This window comes from Gracilinanus agilis, chromosome 4 (assembly GCF_016433145.1).
Source record: "Gracilinanus agilis isolate LMUSP501 chromosome 4, AgileGrace, whole genome shotgun sequence".
NCBI lineage: Eukaryota > Metazoa > Chordata > Mammalia > Didelphimorphia > Didelphidae > Gracilinanus > Gracilinanus agilis.
Genome location: NC_058133.1, coordinates 79,716,486 through 79,729,013, shown reverse-complemented (window position 1 = coordinate 79,729,013; position 12,528 = coordinate 79,716,486). Strand labels below are relative to the sequence as shown.

The 12,528-nt window shown below is 36.0% G+C and overlaps 1 protein-coding gene across 4 annotated transcripts in view; it reads right to left on the bottom strand.

The window, feature by feature from the left end:
• Positions 1-12,528, bottom strand: part of SMG7 (SMG7 nonsense mediated mRNA decay factor) — a 40,011-nt gene that overhangs the window by 11,036 nt on the left and 16,447 nt on the right. For 2 of the 4 annotated variants that reach the window (XM_044677083.1, XM_044677084.1), the window contains exons 6-12: positions 12,209-12,344; positions 9,414-9,576; positions 8,941-9,097; positions 5,609-5,679; positions 4,813-4,873; positions 2,494-2,613; positions 1,691-1,979 (exon numbers count right to left, since the gene is read on the bottom strand). In XM_044677083.1, coding sequence (XP_044533018.1) covers positions 1,691-1,979; positions 2,494-2,613; positions 4,813-4,873; positions 5,609-5,679; positions 8,941-9,097; positions 9,414-9,576; positions 12,209-12,344 — 997 coding nt within the window. Of the gene's footprint in view, positions 1-1,552; positions 1,980-2,493; positions 2,614-4,812; positions 4,874-5,608; positions 5,680-8,940; positions 9,098-9,413; positions 9,577-12,208; positions 12,345-12,528 lie in introns of all 4 variants that reach the window. The other 2 variants (XM_044677081.1, XM_044677082.1) reach the window with 1 other exon arrangement.

Here is a 12,528-nt window from a genome sequence, read left to right as displayed (position 1 = left end):
GAAGAAATCCTCTATACTCTTATGTACTGATTTGAGAGATTAGAGATTTGGCAATGGAAGGCAATGTATAAATCACCTAGTCCAACTTGCTCATTTTGCAGATGGGGAAACTGAAGTTCAGAATGGGAGCCTTGCCTTGCCAAAGAACCAGCTGGTAAGTGGTTCAGACCTCATATGCTTCTACATCTTGTACGCCCTGCTTACTACCCATTGCTGCTTCTTGCATGGCTCATGGTAGATTTTGTACCATCAAGCTAAAATTACTAGTCACTCCCCCCCTCCCTCCCCCCAACACCAATCTCCTCTCTCTGTTATTATCACCATGTGCACAAACAGTCAGAGACCAGGGAGTCCATGACTTAACCTCTCATTCAAAGTGGTAATTTAGATTCTTGATGGTTTGCCCCAGGAAAGATTTATTGGTGACAAGAGCCTAGCTAGAGCCCAAGGAACTAGAGATCTTGTTTGTCAAACAATAACTACAGGTAGGTTGGTTAGGAAATTTTAAAAAAGAGATATAACCTCTAGGCTGGACCTAGGGGAGGGAAAGTTGCAGCTTTGCACTCAGATGCTTGTCTTTTCTCCTATTCCTTTGCTTGCTTGGTTCTTTCTCTCATTCCCACCTTGTACTAAACCTCATGGTTCCCAGTCCTATTTTAATCTTGCCACAAAAGTGAATAAACCAGCATTATTAGAAAGAGCTAAGTCAATATATGTTAAGACTCTCTTCACCCTTTAAACGCTGTTATAAGGGATGGCTCTCTGGGGAAGAATACATATATATGCATGTGTGTAAGTATATATCATCTTCATTTCTGCAAGTACACACACACGCGCACGCACGCGCGTGCCCCCCCCCTCCCCACACACACAGAAATGAAGGTGATAAGAAACATCAACAAAAAAAATTTTTTTTAATTTAACTCAAAGAACAAGCAGTATAGGTAGTCCCAAAAATCTTTGTGCAGGTTTAAGGGATTAAAGCTTAAAACTCTATCTGTGTAAGACAAGTTGAGATTAACCTAGTAGTGATATTATACTCCCGACCTATAAACAATATGTCCTCTCAGTTGTATTCAGTGGGGGAATGTGTCAAGTATTTGGTCTCTCAACAAAATCTTTGAGCAGTTAAGTGTAAAGAGACTACTAGAGTTTTAACGTAATCGTATTTTATAGGAATTTGGGGGTTCTATCTGGAATGGGAGGGGGAAGAGTGCAGGTCTACTATAATAGTACTCATATACAGGATTCATGCTTTCCAAAGGAACTACTAGATGGTAGTACTGTAGTACTACTACTGCTGGTGCAGTGGAAAGCTTAGACATTTAAATTGAACAACCAGATTCAGGTGAAATGGAACATAAATCTGTGACAATGGTATCCATTCTCTAAGCAGAGACTTAAATCTCTATCTTACTCAGATCCTAAGCCCTGAAAAGGTCAGTACCAAAGCCAGCTCTCCCCTGTGTATCTCAGCAGAAGGTCACTGGGCAAGCTTGGGCACAACTAAAGCTCTGTCTCTTCCTCTACACCTTATTCACATGTGTCTTACCTGCACCGCCACACTCTGCTTTCCCGCTTCCTGCAACTTCTCTAAGGTGCATTTCTTGGTCTCATTTTTCCTCTTGTTGTTGTCCTTCTTTCCATCACTCTTAGTAACAGCTATGCTTTTGCTATAGTCCCTTCTCACCTCTTTGGGTGGGTAGCTTCTTCCTTGCTCTCTGTTCACCTCTCGAGGCTTAATGTTCTCCTTGAAGGTGACCATGGGCTTCTCCGTGGTGTCACAGCTGTTGCTCACACTTCTGCCCGTAGAGAGCACAGATTTTAGGCCTGGGCTCCCATCTGCAGGCAGAGGCTCTGTGAGGGAGGCTTCTTGAAGGACCAGGTTCTCTTTGGCTTCACTGGGGTCTTCTAGTAGTAACTCTGGGATCTCTGTGATAAACAACAATTTCCCTACCTCATTTTCACACTGAATCAGCCTAAAAGAAAAGTAAAAAATAAATCCACACATGAAAGATGCAAACCTAATAAGTAACCACTAAACAGTGTGTAGGGTCCAACAATTAATCAGTGTAGCCCAATTGCATTCACTACTGCAAATAACCAAATTGTGAGTATGTCTGGGAGTTAACAAAGGAGTCCTGGCCAGTGCTCATCTTTATCCTTTATTACTTCCTACAAGTGTCATCATGTACCTCCTGCGTCCTCTGCCCTCTCCACATATCATCACTGCATCACTGGAGTATGTATTATGCAGTCAGATTTATATGCAAGTCTCTACATTACAAGACAAGTCTAGGTTTGGGAATAAGGAAAACACCCATGTACATAAACAACTATATTGTGAGACAGAAACATATCCTTAGTTAAAATTGATAATACTATAGCATTAGTTTTAACTTCCGGCTTTTAATTACTGTTTCAACAAAGCTTTAAAAAAAATAACTTTAATGAGCAGGCAGGAAAAAAGGACACTAGAAGCCCTAGAGATACCTTGGCTGATTATCAGCAATCCATTTGCCTATAGAGATCAAGCGTTGTTGGCGAATTCGCCACTGTTGTCCCTCTTTATCTCCTGTAATCCCTTGGTGGCCTTTGGAGAAATCTAAGTTCCTAGAAATGACATGAGCAAACAAAATAAAATTAAGTCTCAATACCTCTTTCATGATGTGCACTGAGTAAATCTAACTCTCATGATTTCAAACTTTTGAAATATAGAGTAGTTAATTAATTACTATTAGGAGTTTCCTTACTCTGCCACAGATTAGCTGTATGGATACTGGGCAAACTACTTAATAATCTCTGTGTCATTAAACCTCTTTCCTGTAAAACGAGGAGGTAGAACTAGATGATATCTAAGGTAACTTTTATTTCTAGAATTTTATACTCTTCCCACAGCAATGAAATAGCAGAACAAAAGAAATATGGGAAGTAACCAAATTTACACGTGTAAATGACTAATTAGTGCAGAAATTATGAGATTTTTACAATGAGTTATGTTAAGAAAATATTTTACTTCTTTCTTACTATCTGAGGCTACCAGATTATACTCCAGGACCTTTTAACTCTATAAATTATAGCTTTTCCCTACACTTTATAGGACAGTAAGCTGAGAATTGGTACAGCTTAGTAATTTGCCCTAGATTATAATCATGCTACTATGGACCTTGGTTTTTCAGGTCCTGGTTTTTAATGACTACAGCTGATATTTCCTAAGAGCTTAATGTATAGAAATAGATGTAGCATTCCACAAAAAAGAATACATTTCTGAAAATGAAACTTTAAAGGGAATGCTACATTATAACAAGATTTATGTTAATTAAATGGCTAAATATTTTTGTAGACTTAGTTGATTTCCAGCATATACAAGGGACCAAAAGCTAAAACCTAGGGAGGAAAATGTTAGCTTTAATATAATACTTTACATGTGCAGTTTTTCACTTCTCCTTTAAGCCCCAGCTCAAATCTCACTTTCTATAAGAAGCCCATTTCTCAATCCCTTTTAAGTCTAGGGCAGCGATGGGCAAGCTATTCACTGTAGGCCAAATCCAGGCCATAGTTTTCCCATCACTGCCTTAAGCAATTCCCTAATCACTGCATCCCACATCCAGATGTAGTGATTAGGGAATTGCTTAAGGCAGTGATGGGCAAACTATGGCCTGGATCTGGCCTACAGGGAATAGTTTGCCTATCCCTGGTCTAGGGCTTATCTCTTGTTTTATTCTAATTTATCCTATATATAACTTATTTGTGAAAAGTTATTTGCATGTTGTCTCCTCTATTACTCAGTAAGTTCCTTGAAGGCAGAAAGGCCTTTTTCTTTTATATCTCTAACAGTTAACACAGTCTTTGGCCCACTATGGTGGGTAGTTTTTTATTAATGCACTAGTAGGATATTTAGTAAACTCCTCTTATACAGACAAGGAAAACTTATGCCCAGTCCCTGGCTTGATCATAAATGCAAATCAGTGGACTCTGACTAATGAAGCTTTATTGAAGATAATATAAAGAGATGGGAATAGCTTAAATGATGGAAAATATGAAGAATACCTATCTTTAAACACTGAGTGGCTATTAAAATGTACACCATGTTTGTTACATTAATTGAACTAAATTTCTTCCCTCTAAATCTCTTTGAATTCAAATTTCCAACATTGTGAATGGTCTTGCTAAATTTACAGACTCCCCCCCCCCCAGTCATGCTTAATAAATATCTTTACTGCTTGATATATAATCATCAAGGGGCAGATACCCAGGGCAGCAGTTAACAAGCACTTAACACCATTATCAGATATTTCATAGGCTCTATATAAAATACAAAGGCTTATCACCCGAGGAGACTTCTCATCAGATAGTCAAGTTAACAGACAAAAAGATAAAGCAGAAAGGAAGCAGAAAGATAAAACCATAAAACCTGCCCTCAAAGGGTTAATTAAAGCAAGGTTAAATAAAATTCATGATAATTTCACACTGTGCTTGCAGGATGCTTTATCATGCTAAAATTGTAACACAAACAACATGCAAAAATGTACTAATATCATATAATGCACAAATGTATCATTATTCAGATACATCAATTTTGATATTTATATTTTTTCAGTTCTTGTAAAAGCATGAAAAGCATTATGCTGAAAGCAAATTGTTTTCTCTTTTATTCTCTATCACATTATCTAGCATTTCCTACTTGTGTTACAATTCTATTCTTGCTTCAAACTGTAGTAGGGAGGCACATCAAAGACCTTCCCCCATCCCCAGAAATGCTTATTTCCACAACATTTTAATACTGTCATCAATAAAAATAATGCCACCTACCTGAAAGAAGGTCTTAATGCTAAGAAACCCTGTAACTCAAATTCTTCTGGAAGCGGAGTAGCTTTGAAAAAATAGACATAAGAAATGTATATGAATGAACAATGTTATTAAAATACAATTATTCAGAACATAATACAGATCAAAAAATAAATACATGCTGAACCTCTTCTACTTAGAAAATTATGGGTGGCCCATAGCTCTTTGCCTTAAAACCAATAACAAAAGTGTTCCTATTAAAAATAGGCCAATTTTCAAAATACTTCAAAATGGTACTCACAAACACTAGCTATGAAAGATTGTATCTCATTTGTTCCTGTTATGCCTAGCACCTGGCACCTGAGAAGATGAAGGCAGAAAGCTAGAATTCTAGCTAACTAAAATGATTTCCTGAAACCAACCCTTTCTAGACTACACATAGTCACTAAATGGAAAGAATAAGAGAAGATAAAAGGAATGACATTGTAGAGCAATGTAGACCTATTCATATCTTCCTCCCAACTAAAGGTACATGAAAAAGAAAATTAGTAGTCAATTCGATAATTATCAAGTCCTTAATATTTACATGGCAATTGTACAAGGCCTTGTGCTCAGAAACTAGGTATACAAAGATGAAAATGAAAGGCTTTTGTCTTCAAGGAGGTTATAATTAAGCTTATGAACACCATATATATAAAGAACCAAAACTCGAATTGAAAAATGACTGCTATGACTAGGGTAACCTCTAAATTTATCCAATTTTGGCCATAAGACTATTATTCTACATTGGGAACCAGAAAAAATATAGGAAAACTGTTACCATTAATGCTGGAGAGATCTTCTTCATGGGGCTGGAAGCTGTTTAGAAGAGAGATCAGCCAGGGCCAAATGCTGGAAATCAAAGATACCATTTTTTATACATCATGATATACAAGATAAAATGGAACTGTATCCTGATCAACCACAGCATTACCTCTGTAGACCTCAGTTTCATATATTTTCCCTCACTAGAGAGCTTAATAATTTCCTAAAGAATGTTTATAAAATCATCTAGAGCCAAGATAAATTTCAATGGCCCAATTTCCATGTGGAAGCCTAGAACTAGATCATTTCCAAGGATCTTACTATAAACAAATTAATGAAACCAATCAATTCTGTTAAAATATTTAAAGTCAGATTTCACATGGAAAATTTTGGGTCATTTACAAAACATTATTGAGCACTAGGTAATGACATCTCACACTTATTTAAGACAAGTCTTAAAGCACTTTCACATGTTATATTTGATCAATAAAGTTCCAATATACCATGAATATGATTATATTGCAGGTCATATGATATTGCTTATATAGTGATGTAATTTATTTTAAAAATAAGATTCATAGTATCATCAAAGAATAGAGCTTGAAAGAACCCAACCCCAAAGCTATATATAGGCCAATGCCCTTAATTCACAGTTAAAGAAAAATTTAGGTTCAGGGGAGGTTACCACTTGCTCAAAGCTGCAGAGGGTATTTATTTCCTTATTTAAAAACCCTTACTTTTTTTTATTATAATCAATACTGTGGATTGGTTCTAAGGTAGAAGAGTAGTAAGCCCTAGGCAACTGGGGTTACATGACTTGCCCAGAGTCACAGAGTTACAAAGTGTCTGAGACCAAATGTCTCTAGACCTGGCTCTTTATCCACTGAACCACATAGCTGCCCCTACAGAGGGTATTTAATTAGCTGTTAAAAATGTGCCTGAGCGGACAGCTGGGTGGTTCAGTGGATTGGGCAAATCACTTAACCCCTATTGCCTAACCCTTATCACTCTTCTGCCCTGGAACCAATTCAAGGTGTGGATGGAATACAATCTATGACTGAAGGTAAAGGTTGAAAAAAAAAAAAAGTAACTGAATTCTTGGCTCTTCTAGTTCTTTCTTAAGCTATTACACATCTAGTTCTTTCTTAAGCTATTACAATTATTTGTATTCTTTGAATACACACAAACATTTAAGAATGGGGAAAGTTATGAAAATGTGGCCAAGACCCCTCCTCCCAAAGTGAGTCATTTATTGACTATAATACATGTGTATCTGGAAAGGTGGGAGTGAGGTACATATTTAATAAATTTTAAGAACATATTCTGCTACTATGGTTAATCTCCAAAACATCTTTCCAATGAGTGTTTTTGTTGAAGACATGTGGGGATATAAGGCACCATAATAACAAGAAACAATTGCAAAAGAAATGTTAATGGTTTTAAAAAGAATTTCCAGACTGTAATAATGGATATAATGTTTTCATGCAAGAAAAATGAGTTCCAAGAGGAAAAACTATAGAAAGCAGAATGATTAGTTTACTTGTGGATAAACTGTCATGGAGTACTGATGCTTCCCATAAAGAAAAAGAATCCATAGACATCAGTACTTACTTGAAGCAGAACTTATTAATCTCTAAAAAGGATGGAGAGGGGGAAATCTATAAATTAAAAATGTAAGGTCAGATGTAAGAAGATGAAGATTCTTTGAATATGCACATGATTATAGTTCTTAAAACACAACTTCAATTATTTTCTCATCATTACAAGATGAAGTATAGGAGGGCAGAGCCAAGATGATGGCTTAGTAAGCAGAGAAAGATGAAACCTCTCTGACAAGCCTTCCAAACCAATCTTTAAAAATCATCTCAAACAGGAATAAAAAACAAACAGCAAGATAGAGTGAGGGGGCTCTCTTGCTGAACACAACTTGAAAGGTAGGCAGAGAAAATTGATTTTCACAGGATAAGGGGGAACCAGAAGCAAAACTGCATGCAGAGAGTGCTGGCTGAACACCACCCCTCTCCACTGTGCCAGGTTCTGCAACTGGGCACAAGCTAAATTCGGGATCCTGGGACATAGGTTACACCAACAAAAGAGCACCCCAAGATGAAGTATATAAAGAAACAGGGCTCTTCTGTTTAGTCTACTACCCTTCTACACAAGTATGGCACAGCAGAACTAGGAAGAAAGGCATCAGGGATATCAAAGTCATCTTACAGGAACAAAAAATCATTTTTAAAGAAGATTCTAAATTCTAGATCACAAATACTAAAAACTCCCTGAAATCCAAAAATCTATTAGTATAGTTGTTAAGATTTACTAAATCAAAGCAAGAAAAATAGACTTCAAAGAATTTGGGAAGAGAGTTGGGGAGGGAAGTGGTAAAAGAAAAGAAACTCAGAAAATCTGAATATACTATAAAATATAAATACAAATGCAGGCAATATTATCAGATTCACAGTATTCTATTGCTAAGTTCTACCTATGAATCTGTCCTAAAATGATTAAGACTAGAATTACAAGCTTTAGAGATACAAGATACAGAAGATTATAAGTAGAAAAACAATGGGATCCTAACCTTGGCTAGGTCATTTTTACAATATGGTCATGGGCAACGGTTTAAATTATAGACTCCCAAGCAAAAATTCTATTCCCCACTCCCTTCAAGGAAAAAAAAAATTCCTTTTTATAAAGAAAAAAATATGTATTAAAAAAAATTAGCCCCATCACTTACAATGCTGGAGTTCATGGGAAAAATTTATCTACATGATCTTGGGCAAAATATATTATTTTCACTTATCACAATAAATTCAACAACAAAAACATAATCCAGAAATGCTCTGAAACTAAAAATTTAAAGAATCAGTCAATAATAACCAAATATTATCTCTACAATCAAATATCTTACATTTCTCTTCAAACTAATTATAATCATTACTATAACAGTTAATAGCAACAGCTTATATGAATAAAATAATAAAGGAGAAAATGCAATTTCTCTACTTCCTGTAATTTTTAAATAGATATGTTTGGGTATATTGTAAATGAATAAGTAAACTTGAAAAAATGGAAGGGTTTTCTCCCCTAAGATGGCAACAGGATGACACATTTCTGATGACAGAGGGGGGTAGGAGTGAGTCACATATCCTTAGGATTTGTTTTTTACATAAGGAATTCAAATAAACAAAAAAACAACCCAAAGGAGTGTTCAGTCCTATTTTCCAAGAATATCCAAAACAAACAATATCATTTACTGCTTAAAGTTGTGTTTTAGAACAGTCTTTACATATCATACAAATCAGAACATTTCTCATATCACACAGTTACACTATGCTTTAAAACACTTACTATTGTCTTTCATCCACTACAGCCTCCTGAAAGACACTGGGTCTAAGTTTCAGCCAGTCCATTGAGACCTTGACAGCAGGAAGGGGATATGCACTGCATGACTCCTCCTGATACTCATTCTGGAGAGGACACTTGCACAGGATGCCAAGAAAAGAGACTTGGGAGACAAAGAGATAATAACCCAGAATACAAAAAGATATGAAACAGTGCACCAATACAAGTAAAATGAAGCAATTATCAGTCTTTAGCTACACCTTTGTCAAAACTGCCCTTTTCTTGAGGGAAAAACACTCAAGAGAAAGGCTCATGAAAACACCCAAATAACAAGTAACAATATGAATGGTGAAAAATAGGACTAAAAAATGCCACTACCTCTTTAGAATGAAAAAGACAGGCAACATTTCACTTCTAAGATTTGCAAAATAAGAGCTAGGACAGCAGCAGGGACCAAATATGGGTATTTTAATACTCACTAAACAGGGCCAGTAGCTGTGTCCAACACAGCTGTTCATCCTGGCTATAACTGTGTTGTTCAGTTTCATTGCTAAAGTCGCGAAGGTGATGAAGTTGAAACAGGTTAATGACAGTGACGTGAACTAGCTGTTGAGAGTTGAATGCTTTTTGGAATAGCAGTCTCTGAAAAACAGAGAGGAATACTTACATATGTCATCAAGATATAGGAGTCCTCTTTAACATAAGGAATTAAGTTGGTCAAAATGCATTTATGGCCACATGACATAGCTAGCAATGAATAAGTGGTTTCATTTTTTTTTCCCAAACCCTTACCTTCTAACCTAGAATTACTATGTATTAGTTCCAAGGCAGAAGAGTAGTAAGAGTGAGAAAATGGGGGTTAAGTAACTTGCCCAAGGTCTTACAACTAAGAAGTGTCTGAGACCATATTTAAACCCAGGACCCCCTATCTCTAGGCCTAGCTCTCAATCCACTGAGTCACCTAGCTGGTTTCATTTTTAACCGTACTGCTATACCTTAAAATTAGGTGACTTCACTGGATTGAAAGGACTCATTCTAAATTCTTTGCTTAGAAATTAATTGTTGGAGAAATTATTAAATTATACATGACTAGTTGATAATTAGACTGCCCTATAATACTACTTCCAGAAGAACTCAAGTTTTGTAAATACATCTGAGAGAAGAAATATATGGGACTAGCAAGGATTTTTAGACTTCAGTATTCAAAAAAAAAAGTCATATGATTATACATGATACAATACAAGAAGTTAATCAGTAAGAGCTGCAGCACCTGACACCCCCCACAATCTCCCCACCCCACTACTGTTACTTCCAGGGTCTCCTCACAGGACATCAAAAGTCATGCCACTATCAATCTGTACAGGGTGGACATAGTATTTAAAAAGTAAAAACTGGGGTGAGTAGAGAAATTCATGTCTTCTTCAGAAGTTTAGGAACCACTCCACCAGACAGTCATTTCATGATCTATGACCAAATTTTGAAGGCAAGGTCTAACAGTCAACACCCATGACCGCCCCACCCCCCAACCAACCCCCAAACAAAACCAACTAAGCAAAAGAAATATCTTTTTGGTAAGACTATCTATATATGAGATTATTTTAATGCTTCCGTAACTAACCCCTCCCTATTCCCCCTATCTCTAATCCTATTTTATGCAATGATAAATTTTCTTCTATAGCAATAAAAAGCAAGTTTCAAGTACTTAACTAATCTATTCTACTGGAACCTTGTGCAAACAAATTCTTTTTCTTATTTCAAGTTAAGAGCAAATATATAGTTGACTATATTCTAGTTTAGAAAACTTACAAGTTTTGTTTCACTTGAAGAGTAAAATGCCTTTTTATAGGTTCAAGGCTGGGTGAAATCTTAACCACCTATGGCAACTAAATTCCTAAACCAAGCATAGCAAACTACTTTAGCGATAGACAAATTACGACTTGTCTGCACCTTGGTCTCAGTAGAAAAATCACATTTTCTTTTCATAATATTCTTTAAGTACATGGAGATTTACTAAGAAATTGCTAAGCCATGATCACTTCTCTCAGAAGAACAGTTTAAACTGTTTATAAAGTCATCTTCTCTTTTAATGGAACTGAAAAAATTTAATAATTATGTAAAGGGCACTTTTCAAATACATCATGTTAAACTTTTTGTTTAGGCGAGGATTAAAGAGAACTCTAGGGGGCAGCTGGGTAGCTCAGTGGATTGAGAGCCAGGCCTAGAGACAGGAGGTCCTAGGTTCAAATCTGGCCTCAGACACTTCCCAGCTGTGTGACCCTGGGCAAGTCACTTGACCCCCATTGCCTACCCTTACCACTCTTCCACCTATAAGTCAATACACAGAAGTTAAGGGCTTAAAAAAAAAAAAGAAAACTCTAAAAATAAAAGCAGAAAAAGTAGGGAATGCTTAAAGTTTTAATGAAAGTTTAAGTACTGAATGTGTCTATCCCCTATCACATCCCTATCAGCTTAGCACAAAGTGCTCCATCAATGTTGAATGAATATCACAAAATATTTTGCATGAACTGTCTTTAAAACTAAATTATTCACAGATATCCCTTTAGAGCCAGCTTTCAAGACTTTTAGGCTAAAAAAAAAAAAAAGACTATCTTGAACTTAAACACACAGAGAAAAAGATAACACTGTATTTAGGTATTCCATCAAAATAAATGTAAAAATCTCAATGCTAATTTCCTTCCCAACAAATTTATTCTAGACCAAATGCATATGTACTTAGTACAAAGATCAGTCAGAAAATAAGACATTTTTCTTCGTTTTTTATGCACAAACAACATGGAAAAATTTCTTTGCAAACTTTTGAAGTGCTTGGACCTAGTTTTTAAATTTAAATATCATATGTAAAAACAGAATAACTGATGTGGAAAATAAGACCAACTATAAAGTAATAACCAAGCTACTAGTTACCTACTGACATTTGGAAATAACTCAAGCACAGTCAAAAGTAGTACTTTAGAATCCTGGATCAGACTTGTTCACAGGACTGAAAAAAGAGAAGCTGTCCTTTGCACATATCTGCTATTTTGGTAATTCCCCAACAAAAGCATTGCTACTTTCTTCCATGTTTTTTTCCAAGTTATCTCTTGCATCCAAAATTGAGGAATAAGGAGAAGGAGAAGATTGTAGCATTTTGGATGTATCCCTGATAGCAGAGGGGTCAGAGAGCAATATTAAATCAGGAGTACTTTCAGAATAATTCAACCTCATATTTTTAGATTTAAAAATAATAAAGAATTATGTTTTCTTGAGCTCTGACCTTAAACTGTTCCTCCAATTTCTCTCGAAGAGGGCTCAGCTTCTCTAAACTCTTGCTCAGGTACACATGACCATGGAATTTAATAAAAGCTTTGATGAAGTCAGAAACACCCCATCTAGTTTTCACTTCATCCCGGCTGTAACAGAAGAAGAAAAAAAATTTTGAATCTTAAATAGCAAAAATTACTCATCTCTTTTAGACGGCCAAAATTACCTTTAAAAGCAAATGAAACAGTAGGGTCCTTTATAGAATTGAGAGTTCTTCCCACAAAAAAACAAATGGTGAAATGGCTAGATTTACCAATAAATACCACAACAAAA